Source organism: Cetorhinus maximus, chromosome 9 (genome assembly GCF_964194155.1).
Source record: "Cetorhinus maximus chromosome 9, sCetMax3.hap1.1, whole genome shotgun sequence".
Taxonomy (NCBI): domain Eukaryota; kingdom Metazoa; phylum Chordata; class Chondrichthyes; order Lamniformes; family Cetorhinidae; genus Cetorhinus; species Cetorhinus maximus.
In genome coordinates, this window is record NC_135887.1 from 127075298 (window position 1) to 127090641 (window position 15344).

The 15344-nt window shown below is 42.6% G+C and overlaps 1 protein-coding gene across 3 annotated transcripts in view; it reads left to right on the plus strand.

Moving 5' to 3' along the window:
• LOC144685008 (protein kinase C-binding protein NELL1-like) overlaps positions 1-15344 on the plus strand; it is an 814339-nt gene that overhangs the window by 36278 nt on the left and 762717 nt on the right. For all 3 annotated transcript variants that reach the window (XM_078549518.1, XM_078549520.1, XM_078549521.1), the window contains exon 5: positions 2540-2636. In XM_078549518.1, coding sequence (XP_078405644.1) covers positions 2540-2636 — 97 coding nt within the window. The remainder of the gene's footprint in view (positions 1-2539; positions 2637-15344) is intronic.

A 15344-nucleotide genomic window follows, 5' to 3' on the forward strand; every position in this document is an offset into this window, starting at 1 on the left:
CCCCCCCCCATCCCCGCCTGCACAGGGAGCGCATAGTGCTTCCTGGCGGACGTCATGCTGGGCAGGCCTTAATTGGCCCTCCCATGTAAAATGGCGCGCGCCCCCAATTGGGGGTGCAGATTGGAGATGCGCCTGCACGCGCCCGCTCCTGCACTTCCCCCCCGCAACGGGGGGGAAAAATTCTTCTCTATGTAACTGGATTAGTTCCAGGCTAATAAACTAGGCAGCAGGAGTTCATATCCCACTTTGAGAATTTGAGTTTAGTTTTTTGGTACCAGTTAAGTGACTGAGATTTTAAGATTGATATAAAAAACTCACCAATATCCTTTCATAAAGGAAGCCTCCTTTACTCAGTCTGCCCTGCGTGTGACTCCAGTTTCACACCAGTGTCGTTGATGCTTAATCGCCCTCTAAAGCCACTCGGCTGCTTCACACACTATCAGCTGTAGCTCAGTTGGTAACACTTCTTGCTTTTGAGTCAGGGGATTGTGAGTTCAAAGTGCCACTCCAGAGACTTGAGCACAAAAATCTAGGCTGACACTCCAGTGCAGTAACATAGAAAGATTTTTGCCATTTGGCCCAACATATCTCTGCTAATTGAAAGAGAACTACCTAGCTGAATCCCACTTCCCAACCCATAGCCTTGTAGGTTACAGCATATCCAAGGGCAGGATTTTTACGGTCCGCTGAAGTTAGTGGACTTTTGAATGACTCGCAACATTTGCGCCCCCACTGCAACGGGCCTGTAAAATTCTGCTCCAGGTGTTTTTTTTCAACATGCAGTGAAGGTTTCTGTCTCCACCACTCTTTCAGGCAGTGAGTTCCAGACCCCCATCGTCTTCTAGGTGGAAAAAAAATCTTCTCAGTTCCCCTCTAATCCTACCAATTACTTTCAATCTATACCCTCAGGTTATTGACTTCTATGTTAAGGGAAATAAGGACTTTGATTCCACACTATCCAGGTCCCTCATAATTTAATATCTCAATTGAATCTTCCTTCAACCTCCTCTGTTTCAAGGAAAACAACCTCAACCTAAATGACCTTTCCTCATGGCTAAAGTCCCCTACACCTGGCAACATCCTTGTAAGTTTCCTCTGTACCCTCTCTAATGCAATTACATCCTGCCACGTGGTGACCAGAACTGTAGACAGTACCGTAGCTGCGATCTAACTAGTGTTTTATATAGTTATGACATAAACTCCAAGCTCTTATGCTATAGGCCTCGACCAATAAAGGAAAATATCCCGTATGGCCTTTTGACCACCTTACCTCTCTGTGCTAACTTCAGGGATCTGTGGACGAGTGCTCCCAGGTCTCTCTGTTCCTGAAGGAGTGCTGCACTGTCAGAGGTGATGTTTTTTTGGATGAGACTTTAAGCTGAGGCACCACCCATCTGCTCTCTTCAGGTGGATGTAAAAGATCCCAAGGCATTATTTTGAGGAAGAACAGGGGAGTTAACCCCACCGTCCTGGCTGATACTTGCCCTTAAATAAGGATCACAAAAAAAGGTGGTCTGATCATTATCACACTCCTGCTTGTGGAAGCTTGCTGCCCGCAAATTAGCTGCAGTGTTTCCTACATGACACAGTGACTGCAGTTCAAAAGCACTTTGGGGCCATCCTGAAATTGTGAAAGGTGTTATGTTAAATGCAAGTCTTTTTCAAAGAATAACAGTCCAAGTAGAATGTTCACCACCACCATCTCATGGAAGCTATACCAAAATCCTGCAAATCAATGTATATATATCAAAAAAACAATTTTGGAGACTTTTATCAGAATGTCATGAAGTATCATTTTTGTTCTTCGTCTCTTTTCATTTTCTTTTCAAATCCGAAAGCGAAAATGACTGCAATGGAAAGCTGCACTGGATTATCATTCAAAGTCAATCATAATGAGAGACTATAGACTTGAAATGTTACCCTTGTTTCTCTCTCTATCGATGCTACCAGACCTGCTGAGTATATCCAGCATTTTCTGTTTTTTATTTCAGATTTCCAGCATCTGCAGTATTTTGCTTTTGTTGCACTGATCGATTTGATCCTAGTTGTGCTCTGCTGCTTTGTAATGTCTGATTAAAAGAATTACGATGACAATTGAAGATGAATGTGGACCATTTTTTAAAAATGAGTAGATATACTTCAGCCTGGAAACAGCTTCAACTAGCTTTCCAATTTTGAAAAAGATAGGCAGTACCTTAAACCTGTGGAAGTAATTTACTCAAAAATTTAACTTGATGAAAACCTTGAAATCCTGAAAGATTCCCATCATCTGCTCACCTACCCACTGCCTGAAGAATGATTATACTTGAGCAGCTGTGAAAAATGGATAAAGTTTTTTTTTAAAAAAAAGATTGATTGGTTGAGAAGATGACACCTCCATATTGAACTGCACTGTTGAAATGTGTGCGAAAGATTTGACTTGTCATTCACTTGTTCATGTGGAATATTAATGACTCAACAATTTATTGTTGTAAGATGATTTGTTAAAACCTTTGACGTCAACTTTTGAATTGAACAAAATTTGTGCTCTTTTCCACAGGATTTATGAGCGTGTCATAGATCCTCCGCAGACCAGTTTCAGCCCAGGAATCAGTTTATGGCTCGGCCAACGGAACAGTAGACATGGGCTATTTAAGGTAAGCACTCAGAATGGAACTAATTTAATTGAGCTTAGTAACTGCCTTGCACTAGAATTCTGAAGTATGTTTACACACTGCAATTGCAGTACTGCAGCATAAATATTAAAATACCAGTATTAATTTGTTGAATGCTGATAGTTGGTTGTTTAAAGCTATGTTTATTCCACGTGTCAAATACTTCATGGCAATTATTGCAAATATTCATGTGGCTGATCTCTCAGTTTAAAACTATGTTTACCATTTAGATAATTAACAGAAATATTATCATCCAAAATAATGTAATTGGAAATTGAGAAATGTGCCCTGGAACAGAAAACAACTTATCTGGTGTCATGACTTTTTTCTTGTTTTATTAGTTGTTTTCGGTATTATGCAATTGCTTTCCCATGTCGCTTATAGTACTTTCAAAAATAGAAAATGCTGATTGGTTGGGGGGAGGGTGAGGGAGGTGTATGTATTCCTGCCAAGTTTTTCTGCTGGCGAGAATACATGCTGTAGTCGTGCATCTCAGTGCTGTGTTTTGTCAGTTAATGGATGCGAATGGTATAAGCGAAACATCACAAAATTCACAATAGGAGTGTGTTAGAAATGTGCAACAGGAAATCTGCTTCTGCCTCTAAGTAGTTTAGAAATTGCTGTTTGATTAAACTTAAAAAATGGTTGAAAGTAAGAATTTTGATGTGCATATGGTTGTAGGGCATTGGATATCATTCGGTAGGTCTTAATGAACTCGTCATAGTCTTAAGTAGATTAACTCTATGTATTTATTAACTACAAGAATTATGTACATAAAAACAGTAAAGGGTTCAAGTAGGAGCTGTCTCCATTCTTGCTTGTGCGCACAACTTTGTGTAACACTAAACTGACCTCTAGATGTGGGTCCATGTACTCCATAGAGATTTTGAATGGTGAAAGGAGGTTCTGAAGTCGTGCAAGAAAAGTGGAAGGTTTCTACCTTTTTGAAGCCCAAAGAAAGTTGTAGAAATTGTGGCAAAATCCATTGAAACCTGTTGGAAATCTGTCAACTGTTTTGTGAGAGGATTGAGTGATATTCTCTGGATGTTAGCAATACTGGATTTATTGTCCATCCCAAAGCTGACCTTAGGGGCTGATGATGGGCCACTGGGGCCCTTGATGTGATAGTGCATTTGATATTGGCTTGTTAAGGCCAAATCTAATAACTAAAACAACTTGAATCTAAATTGTGCCTTTAACACAATAAAACATTCCGGGGTGCTTCACAGGAATGTATACAGCATCATTTTGATACTGAGCCGAGTAAGGAGAAATTGGGGCAGATGTCTAAAACCTTGGTCAAAGAGGTGGGTTTTAAGCAGCATTGTAAAAGCGGAGAGAAATGTAGAGACGTTTAGGGAGGGAATTCCATAGCTTAGAGCCTGGGCAGCTGAAGCCATGGCCAGTAATGGCGGAGTGATTAAAATCAGGGATGCACAAGAGCCCAGAATTACAGCGGTGCAGGTATATTGGGGAGTGTGGGGTGGGGTGGGGGGGTGGTTGGAGCAGGTATTGTGGTGGGGCATTTTTTTATTCTTTCATGGGATGTGGGCGTTGCTGCCAAGGCCAGCATTTGTTGCCCATCCCTAATTGCCCTTGAACTGAGTGGCTTGCTAGGCCATTTCAGAAGGTAGTTGAGAGTCAACCACATTGCTGTGGATCCGGAGTCACGTGTGGACCAGACCAGGTAAGAATGGCGGAGTCCCCTAGGTGACCTTAGTGAAGCAGGTGGGCTTTTACAACAGTGATAATTTCATGGTCACCATTACTGAGACTAGCTTTACGTTCCAGATTTAGTAATTGTATTTAAATTCCACCAGCTGCCTTACTATCTGGATTATTAGTCCAGTGACATTGTCACTGCACCCCTGTCTGGAGGAAATGATCGAGATAGGGAGGGGCATGGTCATGGAGGGATTTGAAATCAAGGATGAGAATTTTAAAATCAAGATGTTGCCTAACCAGAAACCAATGTACTTTGGTGAGCATAGTGGGGAATAAGTGAATGCGACATGATGTGATGTGTTCTGGATAACCTCAAGTTTATGAAGGGTTCATTGTGGGAGGCTGGCCAGCAGTGCATTGAAATAGTCAAATCTGGAGGTAACAAAGGAATGAATGAGGGTTTCGGCAGCAAATTAACTGATGCAGGGGCAGAGTTGGTCGATGTTAGAGGTGGACATGTGCAGCCTCAGTGATGATGAGGATATGTGGTAAGAAGCTTACCTCAGAGTCAAATGTCAAATATGACAACCAAGCTTGCAACCAGTCAAGTCAGTGACCAAGGAACGGAATTTGTAGCAGGGACTGAAGACAAAGGCTTTGGTCCTCCCAGTATTCAAATGGAAAAAAATTTCGGCCCATCCAGTCGGATAAGCAATGATAATTTAGCAACAGTGGAGGAGTTGAGAAGGGTGGGGTGAGGTAGAGCTGGATGTCATCAATGTACACATGTTAACTGCTGCTGTGTTTGGATGATGTCACCAAGGGGGGTAACATGTAGATCAGGAATAGGAGGGAACTAAGGATAGATTCTTGGAGGACACCAGAGATAAGGGTGTGGGAGCAGGAAGCCGTTGCATGTGATTCTCTGGTTGCTGTTGGATAGATAAGAATGGAACCAGGTGAGCACAGTCCCATTCAGCTGGAGAGATGTTGGAGGAGGATGATGTGTTCAGCTGTGTCAAAGACTACAGCAAGGTCGAGAAGGACAAGGAGGGAAAATTGACCTTTATCATTGTGACTAATTTGTTGTAGGTTAGACCACCTAGAGGAGGTGTGGCTTTTTTTCCTTTCCTGAGGGACATTAGCTGAGTTAGTGGATAGTTACAGCAAACCACAGCCACTCACAAGCTGACAGATGTAATGGATGGAATTTTCCCACTTGCCTTGGTGTGCTTTAAACTTTCAACCTCGAGGTTGCTAGCTCAATACCATTACTACTGTTCTAACATACGTTGATGCTGTTAACTTGTGATAGCATGTAACTACTGCTTGAGCAGGTAGCTTGACCTATTTTCAGAATCGTGTATTTATAACATTTTAGAACTCATCATATTTCTGCCCTCCTTTCCATTTTGGATTCCTGTTTTATTTCTTGCAGTGTACTGCTTTGAGGCTGTGTGTCCATGACAACCAACCTTCCCATGGAAGATTTGCTTGAGGTTGCAAACCTTGCAGGTTTCTTCTTGTATCACTGAATGATTGGCTAACATGCAAAACAATTCTGGAGTGAGATGAACAATTTAATCTGTCAGCTTGTAAGAGCCAAATTTTCCCTTACATAAGCTGATCTGACTGACACTCTGGCCAGGAGCTGATCAGAGGTCCTGGGAATCTGTGTTTCAATTTATCATATAGAATTACATAGAATTTTACAGCATATAAACAGACTCTACAGCCCAGCAGGTCCACTCCAGTGTTTATGCCCACAAGAGCTTCCCACCACCATACTTCTTCTTGCCCTATCAATATTTCCTTCTATCCCTTTCTCTCTCACGTACTTAGATATCTTCTTAAGTGCCTCTAAGCTAATTGCCTCAACCCACCCCATGTGGTAGCAACTTTCCACATCACCGCCTGGAAATTAGTCTCCTGCACTTGACTTGAGTCAATCGTGATAGCGTAACAATATTTATCTTTGTAATGGGTGTGTAATAATGATAATGAACAAAGTTACCCAGTGCTGCTTACCATTTAAGCTTTGTGGTCTGTGCCAACTTAAAAAAAATGTACTAGCTTCAAATCCAGTTCTTTTCACTGGCACTGTGCTAGCTCTGTTAATGTTTCAAAGAACCTCTGGCTGGCTGATGTAGAGAATTGCCTGAAAACTGCAAACTGTTCAATGAAGGACTGCTTAAATAAAAGACTGAAGAGCTCAAGTGAAGAATGGGCAACCATATTCATTTGCGCAACCAAATGGTGACCATGCTGTACAGGCCTGGCAATTGCTGGTTCCTCAGTCAACCAGAAAGTTATGTCTATTGTCATCCCATTGTTGGCTGTTTTTCAGTATGTTTTCTAGATTTTTAATTAAGAATTTGCACGTGCTGTATGTGGAATTGTAACCAATCATACCTCGAGAGACTTGAGAGAACAGAGGGACAGGAGGAAGCCATTCAGCATCTTGAACCTGTTCTGCCATTCAGTTAGTTGACAGCTGATCTGTATCTTGCATCTACTTACCTGCCTCGATTTCATAATCCTTAATGCCCTTGACTCACAAAAATCTATTAACCTGAGTTCCTAAGTTTTCAATTGACCCCAGGTCTCAGTTTTTTGGGGGAGAGTGTTTCAGATTTCAAATACGCTTTGTATGAAGAAGTGTTTCCTGCCATCAGCCCTGAAACATCCCACACTAATATTAAGGTTATGCCCCTTGTGCTGGACTCTCCCACTAGACCAAGCTGTTTCTCTCTATCCACCCCATCAAATCATTTAATCATGTTAAAGTCCCCAATTAGATCACCACTTGGTCTACTCTCCTCAAGGGAATACAAGCCTATGGAATCTATTCCCATACTGCAAACCTTTTAGTCCTGGTTTCATTCTGGTGAACCTGCTTAAGGCCAGTAATCCTTCCTGAGATGTTCTGCCTCAACTGAATGCAATACTCTAGATGGGATCTTAGCAGGTTGTTATATAACTGTAGGGGAATGGAATAAAAGAGGCGGGAATTGGGGTGTGGGAGCAACTGCCTGTTGTTAAAGACATTGCATTAATGTTCTGTACTTGTGTGAAGCAAATCCATTTTTAGTGTGTGATATACACACATGGGCCTGAATTTAAAGACGATGGTGGTGGCCCTAATGGTGGGCCGGAAAGTGGGGGAGCAACCTCACTGCAACTGTCACCGTGAGCCCCGATACAATTCTGTGGCCATCAGGTAATTATCTGCCTTGCGTCAGGGCTTCTGTCCCCCTCAAGGCAAAGATCCCACCTCCATGAGCTGCTGGTGACAGCGCTTCAGTCCCAACAGTGCCACCGGGAACAGTGGACACTTCTGGTACTGCAGCCAGCTAGGTTCAGCAATGAAGGAGTTGGCCCTGGAATCAGGTAAGTGGGTTCTGCTCACTGGGGCCAATCATGCAGGCCCTGGCGAAAGTGGGGTGGGGGGGCGGGGTGTGGGGGCGGATGGTCATTGCTGAGGGCATATTGTGGCGTTTCAGCGGGGGCGGCCCTTGCTGCTGGGGTTGGAGGGGAGCCTTCAAGGGTCACAGAGTGCCTTATCAGAAGGGCCCCCACAACCCTTAAGGAGGCTGCCAACTTTTACTGGGTGGCTTATCCAAGTGGCCTACACCACCCCCCACCCCCGCACCCTCTCCCCCTCTGCTGGTAGAATGCTAATGGAGATGGGATGGGGCCTTATGTTGCCCGTAACTGGCCACCGGCCACCGGATCAGAGGGCCAGCCATGTCTTTGACTGAATCAGAAAGAATCGGAAAAGTGGTGGGTGCCCCACCCCTCTGCCTTCCCTCCTGATTCTACAGCCTCCCATCCCACCCCCCAGCATGCTCCTGTTGGTCAGATTAAATTCTGCTCATTGTGTGCTATGGTAGGTCTGATTAAGAGAAATATTGCTGACGGCATCAGTAAGACAGATTGACCTCTGATGAATTGATTTGAGGTCCGATACTCAGTGAGCTGTTCATTTGGCTGAACAGCTTCAACAGATTATTTTGAGATGGCAGTCTGAAATGCTATGAATGGAAGGTCTCCTCAGATAGCATTTTTTAACTTCTCTTACTTGGCACCCGTGTGAAGCAGGGTGTGACCTGGTTTCTGTACCAAGCTGTATACCCAGATACAATGACACTTGTGCACTAAGCTCTAAACCATGTGGTATAAACACTTCAATGAATGGAGAGAGTCAAGGATGTAAATGTTAATCATAAATATGACTTTAAGGTTTTGGATTTGGCTCATTTGTAGCATGCTTGCCTTTAATTTGGAAGGGCATGGATGCAGATCCCACTACAGAAACTTGAATACATAATCTAAACCAACAAATCTGTACTGAGGGAATGCTGTGCAGTCAGAGGTGGATCCCTTTGGATTTGAAGTTAAACTGAGACTCCCTTTGGCATTTCTTGTGAACATAAAGACCCCAAGGCATTATTACTTAAAAAAGAGCTGGGGAGGTGTCCTGGTTAACACACCAACAGAATTATCTGGGTCACGTTGTGAATGTAGCCAGTTGTGTTTCCCCATATTTTACAGGTATTTCATTGGCTGTGCAGTTCTTTCCTTTTCTCCTTCCCCTGTCAGAACAGCCTTTATTAACAGTATTATGGAAACAGTTTGTGCACCAGCTCTTGTGGAGAAATCAGTAGAGTTCAAAATGGGAGCATAAGAAATAGGAGCAGGAGCAAACAATGCTCCACTCTTCAATAAGATCTTGCTTGATCTTCGACTTCAGTTCGGTTCTCACGCCTGATCCCCTATATCCTTTTGAGTTGAAAAATCTATCGATCTCAACCTTGGATATGCTTATCTCAACCTTGAATATGCTTAATGACTGAGCAACCACAGCGCTCTGGGGTAGGGAGTTCCAAAGATTCACAATCCTCTGAGTGAAGAAATCTCTTCTCACTCCAACATGGCCAACTGAGACAGAGCCCCTTAGATCTCGCCAATGCCTATAATTCACAATTCAGTGTGTGTCAAACCAATGTATCTCTACCTGAAATCTGTTACTAATTGTGGTAGCTAAGCTGTCAGTTAGAAGGAAAATTGATGATGATATTGTTCTTCAAAACAGCTGTTATTTACACTGAGCCTTGCTCTGGTACTCCCACTGATAATAAAAGTATTATGGAAACAGTTGCTGCACCGTCTCTTGCAGAGGAATCAGTACAGTGCAAAATAGCCAATTATTATAATCTACAACTTAAAAATGTGTCAGGACAAAAGATCTCTACCTGGAATCTGTTACTAATTGTGCCAGCTCAGCTGTCAGTTAGAAGGAAAATTGATGATGATATTGTTCTTCAAAACAGCTGTTACTTATAGTGAGACTGGCTCTGGCACTCCCACAGATGGTTACCATATGTTTAAGGTCATAGATAAAAAGCAATATTAAATATGCAAAGCTGTTATAATTTATGCACAGTATCAAATTAGAAATGCGATGTGATATTTTAAGAGAAAGTTCTGAAGCATTTTTACTTTGGCACTAAGAACACATGGTTCGTTGCATACCTGACTTGAATTGGATGGCACTTATTAATGTTGGCGTTTGACAAATGTTTACATTTATTTCACAAAAATGTTCCCCAACTTATTGTCTATCAAAGCCTCGCGCAATGAAGGGAATTAGTTTCTGATTGAGTCTGCATTCTGCATTTACCTGCTGTCTCTCAAGTCCTACCTCTGTGAGTCTCATGACTGTTTGTGTGTTTGTTTCAAACACATTCAAACAAAAGCAGCTCACTGTTTGTTTTTCTGCATGTACTCAATAAGAGGCTGCAACTTTGAGCTGATAGTATGCACTGCTACTTCCAATTAAAATAAACAAAACCAAATAAGACTGAGTTGGAGAGTGAGCATCGGATATGGATTCCTTCTTAGGGCAAATGATCTTTTCATGGTGTTTCAAATCTCTCTAAGCCATAATGCCTGAACTTACAACCTTTTCCCAGGGGTAGCTATACCTCAATTGGCTGTGTATGTGATCTGAATTGTAAGAAAGTTTACTTAGTTTAACCATGAAGCAGCCTGAACGAAATTAGTTTGTTGGTTGAGGGAATGGGTCTTCAGCATATCAGTGAAGCCTAAAAGACATCCAGCACAATTTAACAGTCCCAACTACTTTCAAAGCAAATGCATTAGGCTTTTAAAAGGCAATTCTTATAGTTTTTAAAAAAATATTTGTTGTCAGATAGTTTTGATGAGCCTTAGCACTGTGTGCAGACAATAATAACCCTGAGTTCCATGTTATTGGCACTAGGGGGTTTGCCACTAGGAAACCTTTGAGGTGACATGTTTGAAGGAAGAGGCGACCAGCAGGAGGATGTCTGGCAGATGACTGGGTCCAAGGGATGCTCTGCGTCCACCTACCCCCACCATCTGCAGAGCGGTAGCCCTTTGGCAGAAATTGTTAGTGGGTGCTCCTCTTGTCAATGACAAATGTGCCAACAGATCCCCGGTGGCATCACCATGAACTGTGAATGGCCGTCTCACTGTTTTGCTGGCCGGGGCTCCTGAAACTTCTCTGCCACAGCATGTCGTGCATGACCTGTGTGCAATACAGATGATGGCATGCCAGGAAGTCTTTATAGCCACATCTGGAGGGATTGCACAGTGATTACTGCCAGCCTGGCAAACTCAGCTGCAGTAACCATCCTCTCAGCAGAGAGAATTTTGCCAGCTTGAACTCCAGCAGCTGTCAGCGCTATGGAGCTTACACATGTGTAAGTACAGCAATGGCTACTTATAGCCTGAAACGATGTGGCACTTCTGGCAGGTTCATGCTGCTGTGCTGACCTATGGATGGTGCTGCAGAGGGCAACAAAGTGACTGATGGAGTATAATGTGGAGAAATGTGAGGTTATTCACTTTGGCCATAAGAATAGAAAAGCAGAACATTTTTAAAAAGGTGTGAAACTTCTAAATGCTGCGGTTCAGAAGGACTTGTGTGTACTCAAAGTTAGCATGCAGGTACAGTAAGCAATTAGGAAGGCAAATGGCATGCTTTTACTGCAAGGGGACAGGAGTACAAGTATAAGGGAATCTTTGTATAATTGTACAGGGCTTTGGTCAGGCCACACTTGGAGTGCTGTGTGCAGTTTTGGTCTCCATATTTAAGCTAGGATATTCTTACCATTGGAGGCAGTACAGCGAAGGTTCACCAGATTGGTCCCTGGGATGAGTGGGTTGTGTATAATGAGTAAATTGGGTCTGTATTCTCTGGAGTTTAGAAGAATGAGAGGTGATCTCATTGAAACATACAAGGTAGCGAAGGGGCTTGACAGGGTAGATACTGAGAGGTTGTTTCCAGTGGCTGGGAATCTAGAACGCAGGGGCAAAGTCCCAGGGGAAGGGGCTGACCATTTAGGACTAGGATGAGGAAAGATTTTCTCACACAAAGGGTTGTGGATTTTTGGAATTCTCTACCCCCGAGGATTATGGATGCTGTATCATTGAATATGTTTAAGGCTCAGATAGAGAGGCAGATTTTTGGTCTTTCAGGGAATCAAGGTGGAGTAGGCTTGATGGACCATATGGCCTACTCTGGCTCCTATTTCTTATGTTCTTAGAGGCACAGAGGACAACCCATCTGATGTGGCACCAACCCAGCTTCAGAAGCTTAGTACCGTGCTGATCCCTTTGCTTCACTCGACTTACCACTTAAAACTGCTCTATTCCTTCAGCCTTGACAAAAAATAGACAATAGGTTTACCTTTCAGGGTTGTACAGAAGCTTTCTAAGTTTTGCCCCCTTGTAGACACTGCCTGTATAAATTTTGGCTCTATTCCTTTAAATTTGATTTGAATGTGTTTTCATCTCTGACCAGCACAGAATTAGCAAGGGTTTTTAACCGAAATTATAAATGATTATGTAAATAAAGTTAAGCAAGAAAATTTGCATGTTATTAGCACATGGGATGCTATTGGGTCTTGGGAAATGCAGGATGGAATAGAATTGTTCTCAAGCTAAAGACGAAAACTATTCCAGTAGAGTCAAATGGAAAAAGATGCCACACATCCTATATGTGAATCCAGTTTATTATTTGTAACATTAGTCAATAAAATCCAAATTTATTTAATGCTCCATCGTCTGAGGGAGCATAGGGATAAATGATAAAGGGAGCTTATTTATCTTACGGGGCTCGACAGGGTAGATGCAGGGAGGGTGTTTCTCCTGGCTGGGAGTCTAGAACCAGGGGACGCAGTCTCAGAATAACGGGTAGGCTATTTAGGACTGAGATGAGGAGGAATTTCTTCACTCAGAGGGTGGTGAATCTTTGGAATCCTCTGTCGCAGAGGCCTGTGGAGGCTCAGTCGCTGAATATGTTCAAGACTGAGATCGATAGATTTATACATTTTTAAAACATCAAAGGATACTGAGATAGTGCGGGAAAATAGTATCGAAGTAGAAGATCAGCAATGGTCTAGCTGAATGACAGAGCAGGCTCGAAGGGCTGAATGGTTTCTCCTGCTGCTATTTCTTAGGTTCTTGTTGAGTAAGGCACAGCCCAGCAGTGTCAGAATGAACAAGAAGACTCCTTGTGTACAGATCCTCAAAGTCTATGGTCGGGATTTAACAGGGCCCCAGGAAGGGAAGGCAGGGGCGTGTAAAATAAAGTGGGAAGTCAGGGAGTGGTGTCCCCATCCTGCTGCTGCCGGCACAGAAAAGGGGGTTGAATTTCCTCCTTACCTGAGGCCAATTGAGGCCCTTAAGTTGTCAATTAAGGACATTTAAAGGCCTCTTGCTGCCTCCCCTGATTGGGCACCCATTGACCCCTGAAGGGATCTGAGGCAGCTCCCCTGCTAGCAACCCATGGCCTCAGAAACGCCTCCCATCCCCCCTCGCAGGGAGCCTGCCTGACTGGCCACGGAGACACTCACCTCAATTCTGGGACGATATCCATGATGCTGCTCCTGGCTGATTGCAGTACCATCTGTGGCCACTGCTCCTGAAGCTGCTGCTGGGACTGAAAAGCTGCTGGCCCCTTAATTGACCAGCAGCTCTTGGAGATTTAACCTTGTCCCTTAAAGCGATGGGAGCCTCAACTGCCTACAGTTAATTGCCTGCTGCACATAAAGTCAGTTTGGGGCTACCATAACTGGCTGAGGCAGTGTTGCCCCGAATTTCCAGCTGGTTGACGGAGCTGTTAAATTGATCTCAAGCCTGATAATGAAGAATGAAACTAGATGCTAATCCTTTTCTTGTTAATAGGTTTATTTCCAGAATACAGCATTATATATGCTTGCCTTCTACCTACCGCCTCAGTGTCCCAGCAGTCTCCCTTTATAAGTGCTCTAGGTACTTAATTAAACAATGCCCTTCACCAGCGTAACTTAACAAGACATTTAACATGCTATTAACAGGGGCCACTGCTGGCCCGTAAAATCCTGGCCATTGATTTTAATAGACCTCTACCAGCTGCTGTATAATCTGGAATTGATGAACAGAGCTTGCTAAAATCTGCCCTCCAAGTAAATTGAAAAATACACCTTTGCATCTCAGGTGGATTTCATGTTTGAACCAATTTGTTGGCAGTACAATACAAATATCACTCAGTTTCACTGCTGTATTTAGGCCATTCTGTTTTCCTCATTCATTCCGTCTAGTTATTATATTAACAATTGCACTTTTTTGGTCTGTAAATATACAACATTTGCCACAAATCAGAGCCACTCAGGGTTAAGGTTGCTTCCTTCTGTAATAAGACTGTAAACACAGTCCACCGATGCAGATTCATATACTGAGGTCCATAAAAGATAACATTGTCATGAATCAACAGTCCTTAAAAAAAATTGGTGTCAACTTTTGTGTGCCAAACTCTTGTGATCACATTTGAGATTTCATCCCAAATTAGAGAATAATAGTCCAATCTAACTCTGACTGTTCATCCCATGGAAAATCTGATAGTCTTAAAAATACAAATTGCATTGGAAAATGTTTGGAGCTAACAACGCAATGTAACACTTTGCTGAAATGGACGTAATTTTGCCAAGAGACGTTACAGAATTGGAAAATGGAAATCTCTCTCTGGTATAATTTTCTAAAAGAGAAATAGAAAAATCTGGAAAATCTCAGTAGGTCCGGCAGCACCTGTGAAGAGAGGAACAGAGTTAACATTTTGAGTCCGTATGACTTCTTCAGAGAGAGTCAGAATCTGCTATCTTGCTTTCAGACAGGGTTGACCTTTTATGCTGCTATTAACACCTACTTTAATACTATCATTACAAGTCCCTTTGTCTTGTGTCCATGACATCTTTGTCATTTAGCCTGTCCTGACCTCCAACCTATCCCTGACCTTCTATTTTGTTCCACCTGCTCCACCCGCCTTGTCAACAGCATAAAACCCATCACATTTCTACCTCCCTTCACTCCTGAAGAAGAGTCATATGGACTCAAGACGTTAACTCTGTTTCTCTCTCCACAGACGAGCCAAACCTGCTGAGTTTTTCGAGCATTTTCTGTTTTCATTTCTGATCTCCAGCATCTACAGTATTTTGCATTTTTAATTTTCTGAAGTTGGGTTTTAGGCAAAGTATGTGACCTGTACTGTGCATCCAAACTCCACTGTTGAATGTCTTATAAAATCAGTTTTTGTTGCCAGCATAAGATGCTGTTTTATTTTTGGCATGAAAAAAAACCAGAAAATTGTGGAGGGGGAATGGGCCTCAAAAACCGTACGTAAATTAGGAGAAAATCTGTAAAAGACAACTTTTTTACTTTGAATATCATTACAATTCTAGAAATCAAGGAAGGGATTTTAAAACGCGTGCCTCACAATTGTTTACGCTTTGCGGGATTAGTTTTTTGGGCTCACCAGCAGATAAATTTCTAGATTCAATATTTAGGTCGGTTCTTCAATTTTATTTTTCATTTTAAAAGAATCTATGTTTATTACTCTGCCACTAGTCATTTATCTGCCACTATGATGTAATATTAGACATTGGTGGAGATTATTTACAGGGGAACAGCCTTTGTGGTATAGTTTAGATAGGAGACTTGTGC